The sequence below is a fragment of the Microchirus variegatus genome (genome assembly GCF_963457635.1).
Source record: "Microchirus variegatus genome assembly, chromosome: 1".
Lineage (NCBI taxonomy): Eukaryota > Metazoa > Chordata > Actinopteri > Pleuronectiformes > Soleidae > Microchirus > Microchirus variegatus.
In genome coordinates this window covers 36,758,601-36,778,300 of record NC_139802.1, presented here as the reverse complement: position 1 = coordinate 36,778,300, position 19,700 = coordinate 36,758,601, and the positions used below count along the sequence as shown (strand labels likewise).

Genomic DNA, 19,700 nt, shown 5'->3' with positions numbered 1-19,700 from the left:
TTGTAAATACACTGCAAACCACACGGGGCCTCAAACTCAAATGACCTGGGAGCCAAAGACATCAACATGATAACATTTATGATCAAAATTCACATAATTTCAAAATAAAGGTGTTTGTTTTGATATGGAACGATGAATATAAATGTATTTTTGATGAAAAAATTAATCCATTAATAAAAAAAAACATAACAATAACAACTTGTGACATATTAAGTGGCTGCATGAAATTGATTGTAGCTGCATCGTCACATGAAAATACCAGAAAACAAGAATATGCTGTGTAAATATTTCACCTCCTTGTGTTTTTCTTAAAGAGTCTAGAGTTTGACCTAATATTGTCTCGTTGTCATTATGCATTGACCCACTTCCAAATGTTGTGGAACTTCTCGTGTCTTCTTTGATATGTTGACTTCATTTCAGATTGGATGTTTTTAAACGGGCAGCAGAAATTATGCAGCACATTAACTCCATATTTGCACATCATACGTAGATATGTTTAACGGCCCTGTTACCTCATGACTGATTTTATTTCCCCCCAATTTACTGTAAAAAAAAACAAAAAAAACAGCCTTTAATACTTGAAATAGTGTTATTTTTCCATGTTTCTCATCTGAGCGATAGGACGTCTCATAAACTTCTACAAAATAAAGGTTTTTAGTCAAATGTAACTTTTAAATCATCTAATATCCCAAGTCTCCTTATGGCGCAAGTTCAGTTATAATATTATCACTTACTAACAGCTGCATTTCCATACTCACATACAAACATAACAACAACTTATTCTAAAGCTATTTCATCGTTTTGTGCAAACATAAATGTACAGGGATATTTATGTGACATGGCAGCAACATCTATTACACAATATTCAATCATCTGTAGGCCTCACATCTCTGAGTATCAACAAAAACAGGACATCACTTGACAATTTCTGGGCGAGCGTTAACATTATTGAAAAGCTGAAAGTGCTTTGCAATCTGTTCTCCAGTATTTCACACCAAACTGGGTCTTTTCCAGGTCATCATTTATTTAAAAAGCAAAGAATCTCAGAGATCTGAAGCAGAATTTGTGGCTGTAAAGTAAAATAAAAGTCACGGGAAAAACAGTCTCTGATTAACGCCATGTCCTCGTTTGTGTGTTACGTCCTCATATATTAAAAGAGCTGGAAAGTGGTGGTTGAATAACTGAGGTTTGTTGTGACTTTTAAAAATCCCAATCACAGAAGATCAATGGTCTGAATCCCTGTTTGATTTTCAGCTTTTTCTGGAGTGTGCATGTTCTCTCCATGTGTGGGCTTCCTCCAATTAATCCAACTTCTTCCCACAGTCAAAGACATGCAGATTGGGTCAGGGTAACTAAAAATAGGATGTTTTCCCCCCTCCATGGTTGTGTGCAGTATCTAGCAGGACTTCTGAGATTGTGTATTTATAACTTTGTGAGATCCAAAAAACATACAAACCTGTCTTTTTTTTGGGACATTTTGTCTGGGCCCCAGAACTTTAAAGTGCTTTTTAGGGGTTAAGACCAGGTTTTAGGGTTAGGTTTAGTATTGGGTTTAGTTTTAGGGTAAGGGATGCATTATATTTATGAGGATTTTCATTGTGAATCTTGTAAATGTTGTACATGGTTGATTCTCTCTGTAAGTTGGACCTGAGATGCATTTTTTAAGCATATACTGCAAGCAATTACAAATAATCTGCCATTAAATCGCTGAAACTGACATTTGGGAGGTGAATTAAAGCACAATAATGATTTGGCCTGACCTTTTCATGCAGGTTCTGTCGCAGTTTCTACTGAAATTACCTTGTCATGTCAATCAAAAATGGTGAGTTTGAAAACTAGACTTTATTATGGTGGCCCTGGAGTGCCAAACACTACAACACATTATCACGTTTCTAATGTTTTTGTGCTTTGCTAATGTTTTAGTGGTTTTGTATTATTATTATTTTTTTAATAATGTTGTGTTTTCTTAATGTGGTAGTTTTCTTAAATATTGTAGTGTTTTCTTAATGATGTAGTGTTTTCTTAATGTGGTAGTTTTCTTAATTGTTGTAGTGTTTTCTTTAATGTTGTAGTGTTTTCTTAATGTGGTAGTGTTTTCTTAAATGTTGTGGTGTTTTCTTAATGTGGTAGTGTTTTCTTAATGTGGTAGTGTTTTCTTAATGTTGTAGTGTTTTCTTAATGTGGTAGTGTTTTCTTAATGTTGTAGTGTTTTCTTAATGTGGTAGTGTTTTCTTAAATGTTGTGGTGTTTTCTTAATGTGGTAGTGTTTTCTTAATGTGGTAGTGTTTTCTTAATGTTGTAGTGTTTTCTTAATGTGGTAGTATTTTCTTAAATGTTGTAGTGTTTTCTTAATGTGGTAGTGTTTTCTTAAATATTGTAGTGTTTTCTTAATGTGGTAGTGTTTTCTTAAATGTTGTAGTGTTTTCTTAATGTGGTAGTATTTTCTTAAATATTGTAGTGTTTTCTTAATGTGGTAGTGTTTTCTTAATGTTGTAGAGTTTTCTTAAATATTGTAGTGTTTTCTTCATGTGGTAGTGTTTTCTTAAGTGTTGTAGTGTTTTCTTAATGTGGTAGTGTTTCCTAAATGTAGTGTTTTCTTTATGTGGTCGTGCTTTCTTAATGTGGTAGTGTTTTCTTAATGTGGTAGTGTTTTCTTAATGTGGTAGTGTTTTCTTAAATGTAGTAGTGATTTCTTTATATGTTAGTGTTTTCTTAAATGTTGTAGTGTTTTCTTAATGTGGTAGGGTTTTCTTAATGTGGTTGTGTTTTCTTAAATGTTGTAGTGTTTTCTTAATGTGGTAGTGTTTTCTTAATGTTGTAGTGTTTTCTTAAATTTTGTAGTGTTTTCTTTATGTTGAAGTGTTTTCTTAATGTGGTAGTGTTTTCTTAATGTTGTAGTGTTTTCTTAAATGTTGTAGTGTTTTCTTAATGTGGTAGTGTTTTCTTAATTTGGTAGTGTTTTCTTAAATGTTGTTGTGTTTTCTTAATGTGGTAGTGTTTACTTAATGTAGTAGTGTTTTCTTAATGTTGTAGTGTTTTCTGATTGTTGTAGTGTTTTCTTCATGTAGTAGTGTATTTTGATTATGTTGTGTTTTGTCAATATGGTCGTATTTTGTTAATGTTTGTTTCCTTAAATGTTGCAATGTTTTGCACTCCAGGGCTACTGTGCTTTATAAATCACATGTAGTGTAAAAAAGTAAAGTCAGAGCTACTGTGTGTGTGTGTGTGTGTGAGATGAAAACATGTGTGACTTGAAAAATGGAGCTGCAAAAATGGATGTGAAATAGAAAATGGGAGTGAGAAATTATCAAGTGGTTTGATTACAACAGTCGTGATTTGAAAACAGAGCCATGTGTCAACGTTTCCCCCCCTGTTCTACATCCATCGCTCATTATTCCCAACACAAAATTGCCATTTCTCATTTCGGTAAAGTGGCCTTAAGGGTCGGAGCGACGGAGAATAATTGAAACAACTGACAAGAAGAAAATGCTTACAAATGAATAATGTGCATGATTAAATGTGTGCGAATCGAAAAGTCAAGTGATGATTTGTCAATTAATTTAATAAAATCGACTGGCGTTTTATTTGCTCTGATCACCTGGGCTGTGACATTTTCCACTGTCTGGGTTTTGCCATTCATCACGAACAATCAATACTCAACTGGCATTTACCATTTACATCCATCATGAGCTGAGCTGTTTCTATTATGTCAGAAGCCGTTGGTCCTCTGTACTCAAACATGATGACTTTCAGGCAGGAAATGATGTCGTAACCAACATCCACCGCAGCAGTCCTCACAGGCCGAGGTAAAGGGTGATGGATACAAGGTTATTATAGTTAACAAGAACTAACGGAAACTGAAATTGAAAAAAATCTTTTCATTAACTGAAATAAAAATATATAAATACAAGATAGCTAACTGAAAAGGAATTAAGTGTTTACAAGACTGACTAAAATTGTTTTGGTTTTGGTTTCATATGAAGTGCAATCATCTTTTTTTTTTTTTTTTTTTCTTTGGACAATGTGGGACATAAGGCTGTATGCAAATTAAACACAACATTTGTTATGTCTTTAATTGGGTGGAGTTGGTTCATCTAAGTGAATCAAACCTCTAGTCTGTGTTTTTTTTTTTTTTGCTAGTTTTCCTCCAAATTATTTATTGTTTTTTTTTAATGTTTTTAAATGGCATTTTTTCTTTGGGTTTTCATGACTCAATACTTATGACATTTTTGAATCTTGCACCTGGCAAATACAAAAAACTAAACTAACACTAAATCTGATAAAACCTGAATTATAACTAAGCAAACTAGTGAAAACTTGAAAACTTACCTAAAAAAAGAATGAAAACTAACTTAAAATGTCAAAACCAAATAAAAACTAAAACTATTATAACCTTCGGTCATTCTTTTATTATTATATTTTATTCTATTTTTATGTTTGCATTATATGTAAGGTGACCTTGAGTGTCAAGAAATAAAATGCATTATTATTCAACAAATTCAGTCATTCAAGTTGTGAATGTAAAGCACCTACAATTTACATTTACAAAATATAACAAAGGATGTAAAGAATTAAACATTTTAGCATTACATGCGTGAAAATATGAGGTCATTTATTTTTCACATTTTTAATGTGAAGGCAAATGAAAAGGGTAAGAAACAAATTGTATGTTTATATGTGATCGGTTACTAAGTGTTGTGTGAAATTGTAAAATAATTCTGGCTTGTAGCCAGTCATATTAGAATAGATTAACATAATTATACTGGACGATGAGTGTTTATAAATGGCTTTGAACTTAATTTCTCCTGTTTGTTCCTCCAAACTCTGCAGATGGGGTCACACCCTCACTGTGTGCAATTTCCTGGTTCACCACATGAGGGTAGCCGCGAGTAAAAAGAAATGTTCCAGTTTACTACAATAGCATCATTCATGTGGTTGGGAAGCATGTGCGTGCAACAATACGGAAGTGTGGATGATTCAGATTTCAAATTAAGAGCTTATACTACTGTATGTTGCCACAAAAACAAACACGACGATTTTGTTATGTATATTTATTGTACATGGTGCCAACGTGTCAAGGCAAAAAAGCTCAAGAATACATTTGGCACAGTAGTGCTTACAATACATATATTTTGTTCTCTGAGAAGTCCATTGCTTTGGTCAAGCTATCTGACAAATACAAGATATTGGGAATTGCACTAATTGTTTATGATTATATAAGTCTTTTTTACGCATTGTTTTTACTTTTCTATTATTTGTATTTGGAGCTAGTAATTGAATTGACCTGTATTTAAAGGCTACATCCTACTCGAATAATTTGAACCTTTATTTTGAAGGGATTGACCGGATGTTCCACTGTGAATGATCTCCGTCTTGACACCGGTGCTGAGTGCTACTGAGTGGCCCGCTGCTGAGCCAACAGAGAACAGGAGTATCGCCCCGGCGGACAGTTGCAGCAGCCTGCTGGCTCTGATATTTTTTTCATTTTCTGGATTTAAACACCACAGAGAAATTCCGGGATGCCTTCCAGTCATAACGTCCAAGGTGATAAAGAACTCGGCGGCGGACTGCCGTGTCTGTTTTGTGTCTATCGCTAACTGAAGCTGAGAGTCTGTACAATAGAAGCATCAGCAGGCCGACCAGCTATTTCAGCACTCAAGCTAAGTCTGTGTCGATATTCACCAACTAGCTAATACTAATACTGTTTTTCTTTTATTTCAGGGGGCAAAGCCTTTGGACTGCTGAAGGAGCAGCAACGGCAAAAATTGGAAGAAATTAACAAGGTAGGCGTGCTGCTGTCTTTATTCGCCTTCAGTGTCTCTAACGGCACCTCAGGGAATTTGAATTTAATTAGCTCACACGCACACACACACACTTGACTTGGCATTGGCCTTGTTTTTAAACGTCACATTCACGGACTCAGCAGTCTCATGTGAACGCTTTGATAACGCTGTGAATAACGTTATCCTTAAGTGCACCACGCCATTCTAATGTAGGTGGACATAGCGACGCTGCTGTTGATGTATTTTATTGATTTCACCTCCCGCTGTGTCGTGACACATACTTGTTGAATGGCTGCATGCTGTCACATTAGCACTGTTTTAAGCTAGGTGTTAAAATGAATGAACTCAATTTACTTACTAACAGCAAAGTTATTTATTTATTAAAAAAAGAATAATTATAATTATATATATATATATTAGTATAGGTAGATATCCCACTTAAAGGTGATATCAGTAAGATGTGAAGAAGGATGAATTAATCACCAAATAATTAAGATTGCTATATGACCAAGTGTAATATCCCAGCCCATATCGCTTACTCTTTAGATGAGAAAATATGCTTTCCCAAGACTTCAAACACTTTGATTTTGACATATTACATCATGGAAGTGATGGCTACGATGCAAACATTATGAAAGTCTTACCAATGTTGTGTCATATCCTCAGTGAAATATAATTTTTTTAAGGATGAGAATCGGTATCGGTTGATACTGGTCAAAATCACTGCCATCGGATATCGTAGAAAATTAATCGCCAACTATTTTCATAATCAATAATCGGTTTGAAGCTTTTTTCATGATTAAAACAAGATTTCTGATCATTTCAGCTTCTTAAATGTGAATATTGTCTTGGTTTCTTTGCTCCACATAACAAAGAAATCATTAAAACTGAATCATTTTGGTCTGTGGACAAAACAAGACATTCACGAACATCGTCGTTTCCATGTTTGACAAACACTGATCAACGTTTTTTTTTTAAACGGTTAATCGACAGATTAATCGATTATGAAAATAATCGTTAGTTGCAGCTCTATATTGCATGCTTCACTAGTGTGCACCGACTGTAAACATGTAAATAAAAATAACGTATTTCTTCTTTAGGGGACAACAATATTTGTTACACATTAGGAGAATTAAAATTACACACAGATGGGTCATTTACAGCTTCATTGTTCATAAATGGTCTATTGTCCCATCCCTATTTTTATTTTTTATTTACCTTATCATGCAGTTCTAGTAGCGATGTATCCTAAGTTGAAAGAAAACATAGATGACATGCACCTCACACCCCAATATAGACACCTGCAGCTTATCAAAATAGGCTATAACAGGAAGCCACATTTTCCAAAATGATTCGTGAGAGCCTTTTAAAGTGTACTTTATCTTTTAAAAACAAGTGTGTGTGTGTGTTTCTGTAGCTGGTGATCTGCCCTTGCCTGGGAAACAGGTGTCTCAATGAGCTCTTTGTCTGCCACCAGGCCCCTCTTGTCAGATAACACTGTAGTGGTTGCTACAGATAAATCTGACGTCTGTTTAATTGCTGTTTTTTCCCTCCCTCACCTCCTCTGACCGCCTGTCATCAGCTGCCTACTGTGAACCGCATGAAAACCAGGTCACAGTTTGAGGGCAGCCGGGAGCACCTGTGACATCTCTGTGCTCACGCTCCCTGTTCCCTCCCTGTGTAGTTGTAGTTTTGGTGTTCTTCATTTGTGCTTTAAAAAGAGGGTGGAATAAATGACCCCCAGATCACCACAGAGACTAAAACAGCTGTACTGGGATTAAAATCCACTTTAACATGGTACTTTTTCATTAGTGGACCAATTTAGACTTCAGATCCTGGCATGTGTATGGCCCTGGTAGTTAATTCAGCAACATCTTTACTTCAATGCCAAAGATTAGATTCTGAGTTCTTAACATAGAGGAGCCTCAGAAGGTAAAATGTCCTGATACTTTCCTTGTCTCATGTGTGGAAAAGAAGGGAAAAAAAACAAAGGAATGTTATCAATTTCTGTGATTTTACACTTGTGACCTTAAAGTACCTCCTTATTGTTAATGGACATGCAACTATTTGAATCTTTAATTCCCTTTGAAGCATAAAAAGCTGAACATTTTCTATGGTTCTTTGTCTTAAAATGTCCAGCAACATAGGCTTAACCCCTAAGGTAGACATGCACTTTGACTTTTCAGCTATGCATAAACAGTATCTGATCTCTGACTCTGTATTGTGAAATGTAGTCTTTGCGCGATACTGACTAAGACTTCCTATCTTAAAGTCCTAGTAAAACACACAGTGTGACTAAGAAAGGACATTTTTCTGTGTGTGCGTGTGTGGACGCCGCAGTAGCAGTGATTCAGCACAGGCTGAGTCAGGTGTCCCTGACGCATCTGGACACGCCACTTATCCTTTTCACCCTTAATTACGAGCTCGGGGCAGATATTCAGAGGTCACAATGGAGAACGACTTCACGCTCCGGTTTTCTGGAGACCAAAAGCTAAATCCCACACGGCAGATTGCGTCATTAAATTTTCATTAGAATAACTCCCTGTAGGCCTTTTTCCCTTTACACAGCCCTTTGCGAGGTGCTCCACTTAATGATCACAGTGAAAAGAAGTGACAGTCCACGCAGGAGGAGTATCTTATGATTGTGAGTCATCGCTCTCAAGTACATGTTTGACACTTTTGACAGGACACACACAATCAGCTCAAGGTCCTTGATGTTCCCATTTGTGTGTGGGCCTCTTTAATCTTTGATTCTATTATGCAACTGCACACACCTTGTATTAACATCCGTCCTCAGTGATCTGACTCACACCTTGCATTAAAATGTGTCCTGGAAGCATCTCCTCTGATATACAGTATGATTGGATGTGGCTTCCCCATCTTATATCTAAAGACATAATGGCTTCAAGTGTGTTTGTGAGAGCAAAATGATGTTTGAGTGTGTGGAGCTCCAGTGAATCAAAGCTCTACTCGCACTGCTGTTACATGAAATTAGATTTTGATCATTAGAAAAAGGAATCATGTGTCAATGATTCCTTTCTAAAAAAAACTATCAAACTATCCCTGGTTGGGTTCATGCACACACAGTACTGTGGCCACATGTGTCCTTAAACCACTTCTGATTGTTTGGGGATGTTTTTGCAATCTGATCTGAGGGCGCGTTCAGGACTGATTTGGAGCATTAGACTTGTACTTGGCACAATCTGCATGTGATTGATCACTCAGGATGAATGTTAATACTGAGTCTGAACAGGATCAGAGGGGTCTTGGTTTCATCTAAAGCCTGTAAAACCTGTTTATCTCGTCACATTCACCTTCACTCCCATCTCTGCTTCCCAGGAATACATGGAAGACCAGAAATACAGGGATGAAGAGGACCTGCCTGATAAATTGGAAAGTCTCAAAAGTGAGTTAATCCTGTCCTCCCTGTGTCAGTATCTGTTGTTAGTTGTCGTCTTTTAAGGGTGTGTTCCTTTCTCCTGGCTTTTGTCATACCGTCAGTGTTTGTGTGTTTCCTGACTGTCCACAAACACACAAGACTTCAGCACTTCGTTTCTGCTCTCTATGGGAAAGACAGCTTGCTGTGATTTCAAAGAGATTTTTCAAGGCCAAGTTCTCAGTGGCCTTGGAGGAATGTGCTGGGGCGTTTCTCAGCTTGTTGTTACAATATTCAGAACTTTGCAGGATAAACTAAAACCTCCTGGGAAACGACGAAACACTGCTGGAGCTTATTACAGGAATGAAATTGCATCATTTACAAAAATGACTCCTCCTCATCCCTGGGTGCATGTAGACTAGATTTGTTTGCTTTTTCTGTGAATGTGAGCTCCATGTCTGCATTTTTCCATTCAGAATACCGTAAGGCTGTTTATTCTAAAAGGGGCCATAAAATGAGAGCTTTGTCTGCTGTCCTACTTACTGTCTTAGCTCGCTGGAGGAAATGGAGCAGTAATGAATCTAAAAGGGGACCCAGCACCCAAGTCCTGGGAGTATTTCATATTTTTTATTTATTTATCTTTTCCCTTCTGTTTCCGTTCTGTCCCAGTGACCCAGAAATCATATGTAACGCATACAGTAATCAAAGCAATGAATATATATACATGTTACTTGTAATTTCCTGTGTTATAGACTATTGTGAATGTATTAAACGGGCAAACTATCACAGATGCTGGAAAGGGTTGTCCCTACTTACTTGGAAGAAAAATAAGCTTCCACACAAGAAACAGTTTTTTTGTTGAGTAATGTGACCTTTGCAGAATATTGACACAATATGCAGAGCAGGAAACAATGCAGTCAAAAAAACAAAAAAACAATAGCAGTTTTGTTGCTAAGAGTTTGGTTCTTGCTGCAAATGTTTTTGAGATTTATGGACGTTTTATTGTATTGTACTCCAGTTTGCTGTGCTGTTATGTTCAACTGAGTCGTTTAGTCTATTGGTGCTAAATGTAGAATATATTAGAATCACTTCTCAGTATATTCAACATCTCTATGTCTGTATAATGAGCTGAAAATATTGTATTAGTGTTGTTTTCAAACTGAAAGTAGATCCTAATGTGAAGGGTTTCTTCCAATCTTCTTTCTCATTTTCCAGTCCATATGATGTGAAAGTGTTGCAGGAGCAATGATGCTAGGCTGTTTCAATCGTTGATAATAACTATGCTGATTAATGGCGGCTCTGATTCAGTGGATTATTGACGGATCACACTGTTCATTCATGTTGCTGTAATTAATCACAGGCAAATGTTCCAGTGCCAGGTAGAGAAGAATGTATGTGCAAGTTGGTCCAGTACAGACAAACAACTCGATTTTGAAAACATTTGCAGATGATACTGATTTGAGTTTGCATTCCGTCAAAGTGCTTTTATAGCCTATTAATTACTACACAGCTTTTAGAAAACGGATGTTTACATCAGGGCTGAGGGAAGACGAGAGGAAAGACTTTTATCTTACAACGCTTTTTTCTGCCTTTATGGTCTGTTTATTTTTAATCTTATCTCTAGCCAAGGTGGCAGAAGAGATCCCCATTTAACCTATTATCAGTTTGTTCGTGTTAGATAGTGTTGTTGCCAAAGTGGTGGATGGACAAACTCATGATCAGATCAAATCACTGACCTCTTTAGTAAAATGTGTGTATAAATGGTGTATAAGTGATGTTCAAGAATGCAGTTATAGGCAATTCATATTGCTCGAGTTTAGTTGAAAGTATTACTATGAACTTAAAGACAGATATTTGACAATGTTTTCAATGTGATGGACACACTTACAAAGTCCACTTCCCTTTGTCTACACTCTTGACCTGGATCAGCAAGAAATGGCTGATGTTTTATAAGTTGATGGCACTGTCATCTTCAGTTGGTCATGGATTGTGGGTCAGGAGGAAAGACGAAAAGCTTGAGTTTTGTTTTGTTGAGACCTCTTCTGTGGCTGCAGATGAGCAACAGGCTGCACTTTTACAAGTGGCCCACTCAAGAGCTGCTCAGTGTGTGTGTGTGTATGTGGAGACCCACTCTGAGTTTATGAACACTGTCAGCATTGTCCTGTCCTCCTCCCCATGGGCGCTCACAGCTTCCACAGTTCCCTCTCTTTCTGCTTCCAACACACACACACACACACACACAGAACTGCCATTGTGGGACAGAAATAGTGAACGTAATCTGACTAAAGTGATCTGAAAAGAATAAAGAGATTTCAGAGAAGCAGGAAAATGTCTGCTTCTGCCCTTCCTGTGATTTTAAACAACGCTGATCAAACAGGACACCACAAGTAACCTTTTGGACTCTTTGTACACTTTTATGTGTATATGTGTATATATGTATGTATATATATATATATGTGTATATATATTTATATATATTTGTATATCTATTTGTATATATGTATACCACATGTCCAATTATAAAGCTTCCCTTTATGTACATATATACACATGTATGTGTATATATGTACATAAAGGGAAGCTTTATAATTGGACATTGGTTCAGGAGTTAAATATGATATGAAATGCCCTCAAATTGAATGTAGGGTCAACAATGACTGTATACTTATTTGCGTTTTCAAAAATTAGAGTTAAAGATCAATATACCTCTCACTTTTGAGCAGGCTAACGATTTTCCACTGCTCCCACTGTATAATTACTGCATGAACACAAGAGCGTTATCGATCATCACTTAACTCTTGACAAGAAAGCAAATATGTCCATTTCTCAAAATCTATAACTACTCAAACTCTAATTATAAATGACAATCTGCATGTTCTCTGCAAATGTGATGACAAAACGCTTCATTAATCATAACAACAGGTGCCAGACATAAGCACTTGTACAGTAAATGACTGGTGTAAAGCTTTCTAATTACTTGCACTAGCTTGATTAACTTAGTGTGTTTGAATAAGCATCACTGGTTTGAGCATTTTTCAGCTTTGTTTTTCTTCTTCAGCTCTGTAAATTCTCATTTAACTTTCTGACCCTCACTTTTCATTTCTCTCTTTCCTTTGAGCTCCTCTCAGCTGTTCTTTCCCTTCATTCCACCAACAGCACACACCACACAAAACACACCTGTCATTATCATCTGCTAGTCTCTTTTCCCCTTATGCTAGTGCAGCTGTCAGCATTGAGTCAGTAAGATCAGTGGACAGTGTGTTTTAACATTTTGCTGACATGAGGCCGGCTGAGGGCTGGTGTTACGGCAAATGTTATACTAGATGTTGGTGTTTTGTGTGTGCAAAATGATGAACATGAACCACAGAGTTAATAATCACCTCCTGTGTGTGTTTGTTTTCCAGATAGATATGCTGAGTTTGACTTGAATGACCAAGGAGACATTGGTGAGTAAAAGCCACACTGATACAAAAACAACAACAACTGCACCCCAGATAACAACTGTCAGCTGACTTGTGTGCTGTGTTGACATGTGGGAACAGTAATTAATACTGTGTGGTGTATTGTCTGAGCAGTGTGAGCACAGGGTTCATGTGTCGCGCCTGTGTCCTGCATGTAAAGTGAGACAAATACTGAGCCCTGGTCTGAAAGGCTTTTAGCTCTTGAGCAGATGTGAGGTGAAGTGCAAGAGTCAGACAGGAGATATGGCTTATGTCTGCAGGCCCTGACAGAAACTACAAATACAATTTAAAAAGTTTAAGCCATTTGTTTAGCTAACCATGTTGCCTACATGATGTACTGAGAGATCACAATACGATCACTATATTCCGATATACTCCGTATTTGCAAAATCACGTTTTCATATATTGCAACGTACTCTCGCAACAGCTCTAGTTAGTGTGAGCATTTGGCACCATCTAGTGGACAGACGCATCAATCGATACCCCCCCCCCCACCCCTATGACGTACATATTGACTGATATAGCACATTTTATTAATTAAAGGTCCATTGTGTGACATCTTATGACACCAATTTTTGACAGAAATTGAATACTACTCATGTTAGCATGAGTGTATAATTGTTTTAACATTTAAAAAAGGCTCAAAATAAGCCTTTTGTTTGTACACTTTGGAGATTGCCATCATGTACTGCCATGTTTCTAGAGCAGCTGTAATGGACAAACCATCCTAAGGGTGTGTCTGCAGGTTTGATGCTGAAATTCGCTATCGAATTAAAGAGTAAAAACATCGTTTCTGGTATGGGAAGGCTATAGTTACCTGATGCGCTATCTAGAGTCTTACTCTGTGGGCCTTCAAGGGTGATTTAGTCAAAAACTAGAAAAGCAAGGGTCAATTATCTCAGATTTACGTTTACTAAAGACCTTTCTTGCTAGTTCTTCAATGGTTTATTGTTGCATAAAAGTGACATTAAAAGAACAATGGTCCAAATGTATCCAGCAGATACAGAAATATTCCCATGGCCTTTAATCCTGACGAGTATGAGTCATTCTCCAAAATCCAACGTTTCCCATAATGCAACTTTTATTAGAGCTTTCCTGTCCCCTGCCTAAATGCCGCCATCATTCAAATCTGACAAATTAGGGTTCATGCCCAAGATGAGATAACCCTGATGTCATTTTCAGATTAGAGGCACAGGAAACGTTCCTTTCAAGGGTTGAGTACGACTGTGTTTGCTGAGGAGATTATGCACTAAATTTGTGGTGTTTCATTATTCATAGAATTAAGCATTTAGACGATGTTCTGGTTACCTTTTCAATGCCTTCATTTTGAAAAAAATACAAATAACAATAACATATTGATAGTATATAAAAATGATTCATGTTGGTCTGATGGTCTTCTGAAATGTGTCTCAGAACTAATGGGTCTGAAGAGGATGATGGAGAAGCTGGGGGTTCCCAAGACCCATTTGGAGTTGAAAAAAATGATCGTGGAGGTGACTGGCGGCAGCAGCAACACTATCAACTACAGGGACTTTGTCAAGATGATGCTGGGCAAGCGTTCAGCCGTGCTCAAACTGTAAGTACACGTCTGTGCAGGTTTTTAGAAGGACATGTATTTACATCGTGTCAGTCGTGTCTTTAAACGGTCGGCTAAATCGCTGTGGGTTCACAAGTGCAGAGAGAGAGAGAGAGGACATGAAGCAACTGTTGTCAGCCAATTGTTTCATCCACCAGCAGGGGGTTGGGAAGACTCACTATGATGTCACCACCCACATGACGCTTTTGTGGCTAATCACCATGGCAACTAAATCCATCTATATGGCTTATCCATAGGCTCCTCATCCTTAGCTTGGATAATGTCCTTAGGTAACTGATTATAGCCTGAATGACCAACGTCAGTCACATAAGGCTAACAAAAAAAAAACGCCTAAAAACATCAGATTATTTATTGAAAACCCTAATTTATTGTGTAGTATCGATCATGTCTTTTCAGTGAATAAGACGACATGTCATTTTGAAAAGGGTTCGTGTAGTCAGTAAGTCTTTTAAACCAGTCTCACTCTGGGTCAGACTGCAGGAGCCAGAGTGTATTGGCTGCTGTTTTTCAGATCTGCTGGATTAAGCTGGCTAGACAATTCAGTTGATAAATCTCATAATCCCATAAAAACAACAAGCACAGAAAATACATAACTCTTCCACCTTTGCCCTCCACCATTTCTCGAAAGTGTTGTAATCTGACAACTGGTATTTTCAGATGTCTCATTCTGTCCCTGTTTGACTTGGTAATACACTTGGTAGTATTCTTTATCACTAACCATGGCAGTCTATATATCTATAATATTTATTATAATTATTTTCAGGATGCAGGACAGTGCTATGCTAGAACATAATTAACGTAATTATTTAATTACAAATGTCTTCAGTAGGGTGTAATTTTATGGTCCTGAACCTAAACTGATCACTTGAATGTCACAATATAGGAAGCAGTAACCAATTTTCTTTGTTCTAATGGTCAAAGTGTTTATCTTCCTACAAAAGGTGTGACATTGACACAACTTGCAGTCTACTGCCCCCTATGCTCTGATAATGGTATGCTCCGCTGTTTAGTTGGAGTGGAGAGTAAAACAGCTTTAGAATTGGTTTTTTGGTGGAATAACAACTCACTCATGTTTTTGTGGTCCTCCTCAGTCTAAGTACAGGAGATGAAACACGCGATGTTGACTTCCGTGCTCTTTTGGACGTCACAAGACGCTAAATTCCTGAAAATGTTGTCTCGCAGAGCTCCGCTTTGTCCGTAAAACACACGAGAGTGCTGGCGAGGGCAACGGCGTCCGAAAACCGGAAGTCCACAAAAAGTTCTATTCTTGGCTCCACAGTGCAGCACAGAGTCCTACACAAACTTCCAGCCTCAGAGGATTTGTCTGTCCAGTGAAGACATGTTATATATGACGGCAATGTGCCTGCTAGAGCCTGAAAATGATCACTTTTCCAAATGCTAACTGCTGCTAGATCCCAGTAGACTCTGTGGCTGATGTCATTTCTTGTTCCTTAAGTTTAGTTTTACTTTTTTTGAAGGTGGACCTCAAGAGATACTACTATACAGAGCGTTCTGATCAGGGCTGTTTTGGCAGGTTGATTGAACTGCTGTGGTGCTTCATCCTCGTGGTATTTTGACCAAAGCATGTCCCCGACATGTTCATTAGGACACCAGGGAACTGATTTCAAATCGTTTGATTCACATTTCTCAAGTTATCCACTTAGAGAAACAAGACATTTATTTGATTAGATTAATCTGTCATGCTGCAGTAGTTGATTGATAAGTGTCAGTGTTGACCTGACTGAGCAGAGAAGGTCTCAGCAGTGTGAAGAGAGCAGTTGCCGTGGCAGAGTTTGAGTTGCCACGCTGGGATCATTGCTCCTTATGGGCTTAGTGGAGCTTTGCTGACTTTTCCAAAAAAGGAAATTAAAGACAGGCATCCACTCTGAATAGCTCCTGTCAGATCCCTCACCCTAATGTGTACAGAGTAAATCACGATTCCCCTCACTATTCCTTTGTGGTTTCCTTTCATTCCTTTCACTGAGCTGTTCAGCTGTAGTTCATAGCAGACAGTAACTGTAGCTCTCTCTCTCTCTCTCTCTCTCTCTGTGTATCCACCAGGATCAGATTATCCCTCTCCACTCACACATCCTGCTTTTATTGCTTGCACTCTCCTGCTCTAGTCCAACATTTTGTCTTTTAAAATGCATTTGCGTTTCTTTTTTGTCACGTCTCCATCCATTGTTCTGAAATTGTCACACAAATGTCCTCTGTCTTCACCGCTGTCTGTTAAACCAAAGCTGTTGGGGTGAATTCCCAGGATAATCAATCACTAGTTCACTTCAGTTTATTGCCAGACTTGAGGTCCAAATGACTAAAAAGTGACAGTAATGCAAGAACAAACATAAAATCTGGATGTACATACAGTAAATACATGTTAATGTCATTATTTTTATTACATTTATTTTAAAATGCATAAAAAACACAATAATTTAATCTATCAGATTTTTTTTCATCAATAAAAACAGACTTGCTGTACTATGAACATATTCTCATGGAGCCAAATTAATCGTACACATCGTGTATCATTAGATTATTATATATTCCTGTTTTTTCTCCTCTCTGCAGAATCTTGGTTTTTGAAGACAAAGCCAATGGCTCCACCTGCAAACCAGAAGGACCTCCTCCAAAACGGGACATTGCGAGTCTGCCTTAAGCGCAGATGTTGACCTCGGGAACTGCTCGTGGAGCTGAGGGACCATCAGTGAATGCTTGGAACTCAACTGTTTTCTTAAAAAGCAAACAACAACAACATGTGCAGTGTTTGTATTAGTGTGGGACCAGTGATGGAGGATGTGAGGTTATTTTGTGAATATATGCTGTGTGAAAAGGTGTTTGCTATTTAGGAGACTGGGACCACGACTCACTAAATGATCAACTGTGAATATATGATTATTCATAATTTTTTTGCCCCCCTTGATTAAACTGTAGCATTGATAGTTGTACATGTAATCTGCTTGATAAATTAAGTTTTGTAGAGTGTTTCATTTATATATTTTAAGGGAAGACTCGTACATTTTTTTCTCCCCACTCTTTGTTTCTTTGTTCCACTTTTGAGAAGACACTTTTGGAGCAGCACAAGGAAAAGAAGTAGTTCTTCCAACACATTTTTGCACTGTCCTTAGTGGTTTTGAATGAATTCCTGCCAGGCTAATCTTAGTCAGCGTTAGTCTTGCTTTAGATCAGGTTCCAGAGATTACAGACCAAACCCATTTCCTCTGAGTCATTGGCCGTTTGGAGCCAAAATACCGATCTGTAATCAGTAACCAGGCCACCTTATGATATGAAAAACACTTTTCTCTTTTCTACAGATGCACGTTGAACATCCGTGTGCATGGGTGGATAGATAACGATGTTGAGGTTTTCGTCCTATGTGGCTTGAAGTACGGGAAAGTCGACTCGCTTGTTGTAGATCTGTTAGGTTAAGCACATGTTCAATTTGGAAGGAGTGTGTGATGTTTTTTGTTTTTTTTTCAGGCACATGAGCGGAACACATGTACATAATAAAACCACACACAGTACAATCATATTCTTTCCAAGTGCCTCAACATGCAGATTCTGCAGATTGAAAAACTTCATGCAGTCTTCTTGGCTTACTATATCCAGAAAAACCATGAAATAACGTTCTTTGGTATTTGAGGAGACGATTTTAATGTGATTTGTTGAGTTATAATGTAATGGTGTTTATGTGGTTTTTTTCCCCCCAAACCTTGTCTTTTTTTTATGTCACTGCATCATTTAACCTGCTTATTGGCTGATTTCACTTCACTTTGTCTATGTTATGTTTGTGTTGCGATTCATATGCTGTAATTTAGTTTTTTTTGTGATGGTGTGTGTTTTTATTAGTACATCTCCCACGTCTTACATCAGCCAGCCATCTCTTTCTGTCAAAGTGGGATCGTTTTTCTGTGAGTTCTATAATTTGTGCCTCGGTGTTTGTTATCTCCAGTTTAACATGTTTCCTGTAACTCGCACTATTTACTGTGACTTTGCGACTTGTAGTAGTTTTTAACACACCCATAACATGTTTTTTTTAAGTATTTTTGTTTTCGGGTCTCTTGGGTAGATTTACACCTTTTAGTGTTGTTGAGGTGCAACAGTGTTTGCAGACACCAAAGGAATTAAACATTCTTGTGACACTGGCGTGTTAACGTTTTGAATCGTTTATTGCATTAATGGAATATGTTGTTCAAGTGAACGCATTGAGGGTAAGGTCATGTACTGTAGTTTCTTGTTTTAATTAAGAGGCATATACAGTACCAAGCTAAGCTTGCAGTTGAGCAACTCTGACTTACTTTTTACGCCATTATCTTCCAGTTCTTTCGCACACAAAGGATGGTGCGAGACAATATTTGGTTGTAGCTGCTATAGTATAGGTGCTCAATTTCAGTCTGGTTTATTATGTTTTTAAGTCTATGATGTATGTGGAGCTGTATTAGGGATTATTTCCATAATCGATTCATCTGTCGATTGTTTTCTCGATTGTGTAATAGTTTGATCCATAAAATCTTGACAAATTTTGATCAGTGTTTCCCAAACCTGGAAATGAATATGTCAAATGTCTTGTGTTGTCTGGAGCAAAGAAACCAGGAAATATTCACACTTAAAGGGACAATGTGTAGTATTTATACTTTTTTTATACATATTATGTTCTCCTGCATTGTCTAGTCGCTGTATAATAGTTTTTGTTTCATTTTCCTAGTGTTTCAAAAAGTCATGTAAAATAACATGGTCGCGGGCCGCGGTTTGCATAACCACTGTTAGCAGCGAGACGCCATGTTTCTACCGGAGCCTGTAAGGACAAACGCGAGAGAACAAATCAAGCGTCTCTTTACTTGTAGCGGAAGTCCCGCCTCCACTCGCTCCGCTTCGTCTGCTACGGCCGCGGTAACTCGCCCTCTCCCTCGCCTCACGAACCGCATCTGCTGACACGGAGAAAGACAACGAGGACGACATTTGACCAGCTGAGGACACCGTAGCGCTCAGGGAAGGGAGGGGGTGAGCAGAGCAGTAGTTCTTTGTTATAAATTTCAGCCTCTCCTCTAGATGGCACTATAAACAAATTACTTCACCTTTAAGAACTTGTTTTAATTCTTTAAAAAACCTAATTCAGTAATCGAATTGTTTTACCCCTAAGCTGTATGCATACATCCGCTTGAGCAATATTTTGCTCATGAAGAAAGTAAATAGCTGCGAGTGTAAACAACTTCTCCAACTCGACTGTGCCAATAAGTACAATAAGTATCTCTATAGTATAAATGATGATCACAGTGTCCAGGTATTATAAAGACACATACTGCCGTATTACTCATACGTAGCAACATAAAAACATTAGTTTTGCACACTGTATCTCATCTAGTTGCATATCAGGCGTTTTGAAAGAGTACGTCGATATTATTCGATGTAGTGCAGCTGTTCTCTGGCTTTTTACCCCATCGTTTTTTCTTTCTATCATGAGTTTGCATGTGTTTTTTCAGTCAAGC

The 19,700-nt window shown here is 37.7% G+C and overlaps 1 protein-coding gene across 1 annotated transcript; it reads left to right on the top strand.

Annotated features, from left to right (window-relative positions):
* The first annotated feature begins 5,428 nt into the window (after nt 1-5,428).
* On the top strand, nt 5,429-18,284 carry aif1l (allograft inflammatory factor 1-like). The gene is made up of 6 exons (XM_083901441.1): nt 5,429-5,544; nt 5,722-5,783; nt 9,123-9,189; nt 12,564-12,605; nt 14,034-14,196; nt 16,786-18,284. The coding sequence occupies exons 1-6, from the start codon at nt 5,520-5,522 to the stop codon at nt 16,871-16,873; spliced, it is 447 nt and encodes a 148-aa protein (XP_083757567.1). The 5' UTR covers nt 5,429-5,519; the 3' UTR covers nt 16,874-18,284.
* The last annotated feature ends 1,416 nt before the right edge of the window (nt 18,285-19,700 follow it).

Bases quoted from the DNA above. Each gene is read 5' to 3' on its own strand.
- aif1l (XM_083901441.1), top strand. From the start codon at position 5,520: ATGCCTTCCAGTCATAACGTCCAAG. The intron at 5,545-5,721 runs GTGATAAAGAAC...CTTTTATTTCAG, and splicing joins TTCCAGTCATAACGTCCAAG to GGGGCAAAGCCTTTGGACTG. The intron at 14,197-16,785 runs GTAAGTACACGT...TCCTCTCTGCAG, and splicing joins CGTTCAGCCGTGCTCAAACT to AATCTTGGTTTTTGAAGACA.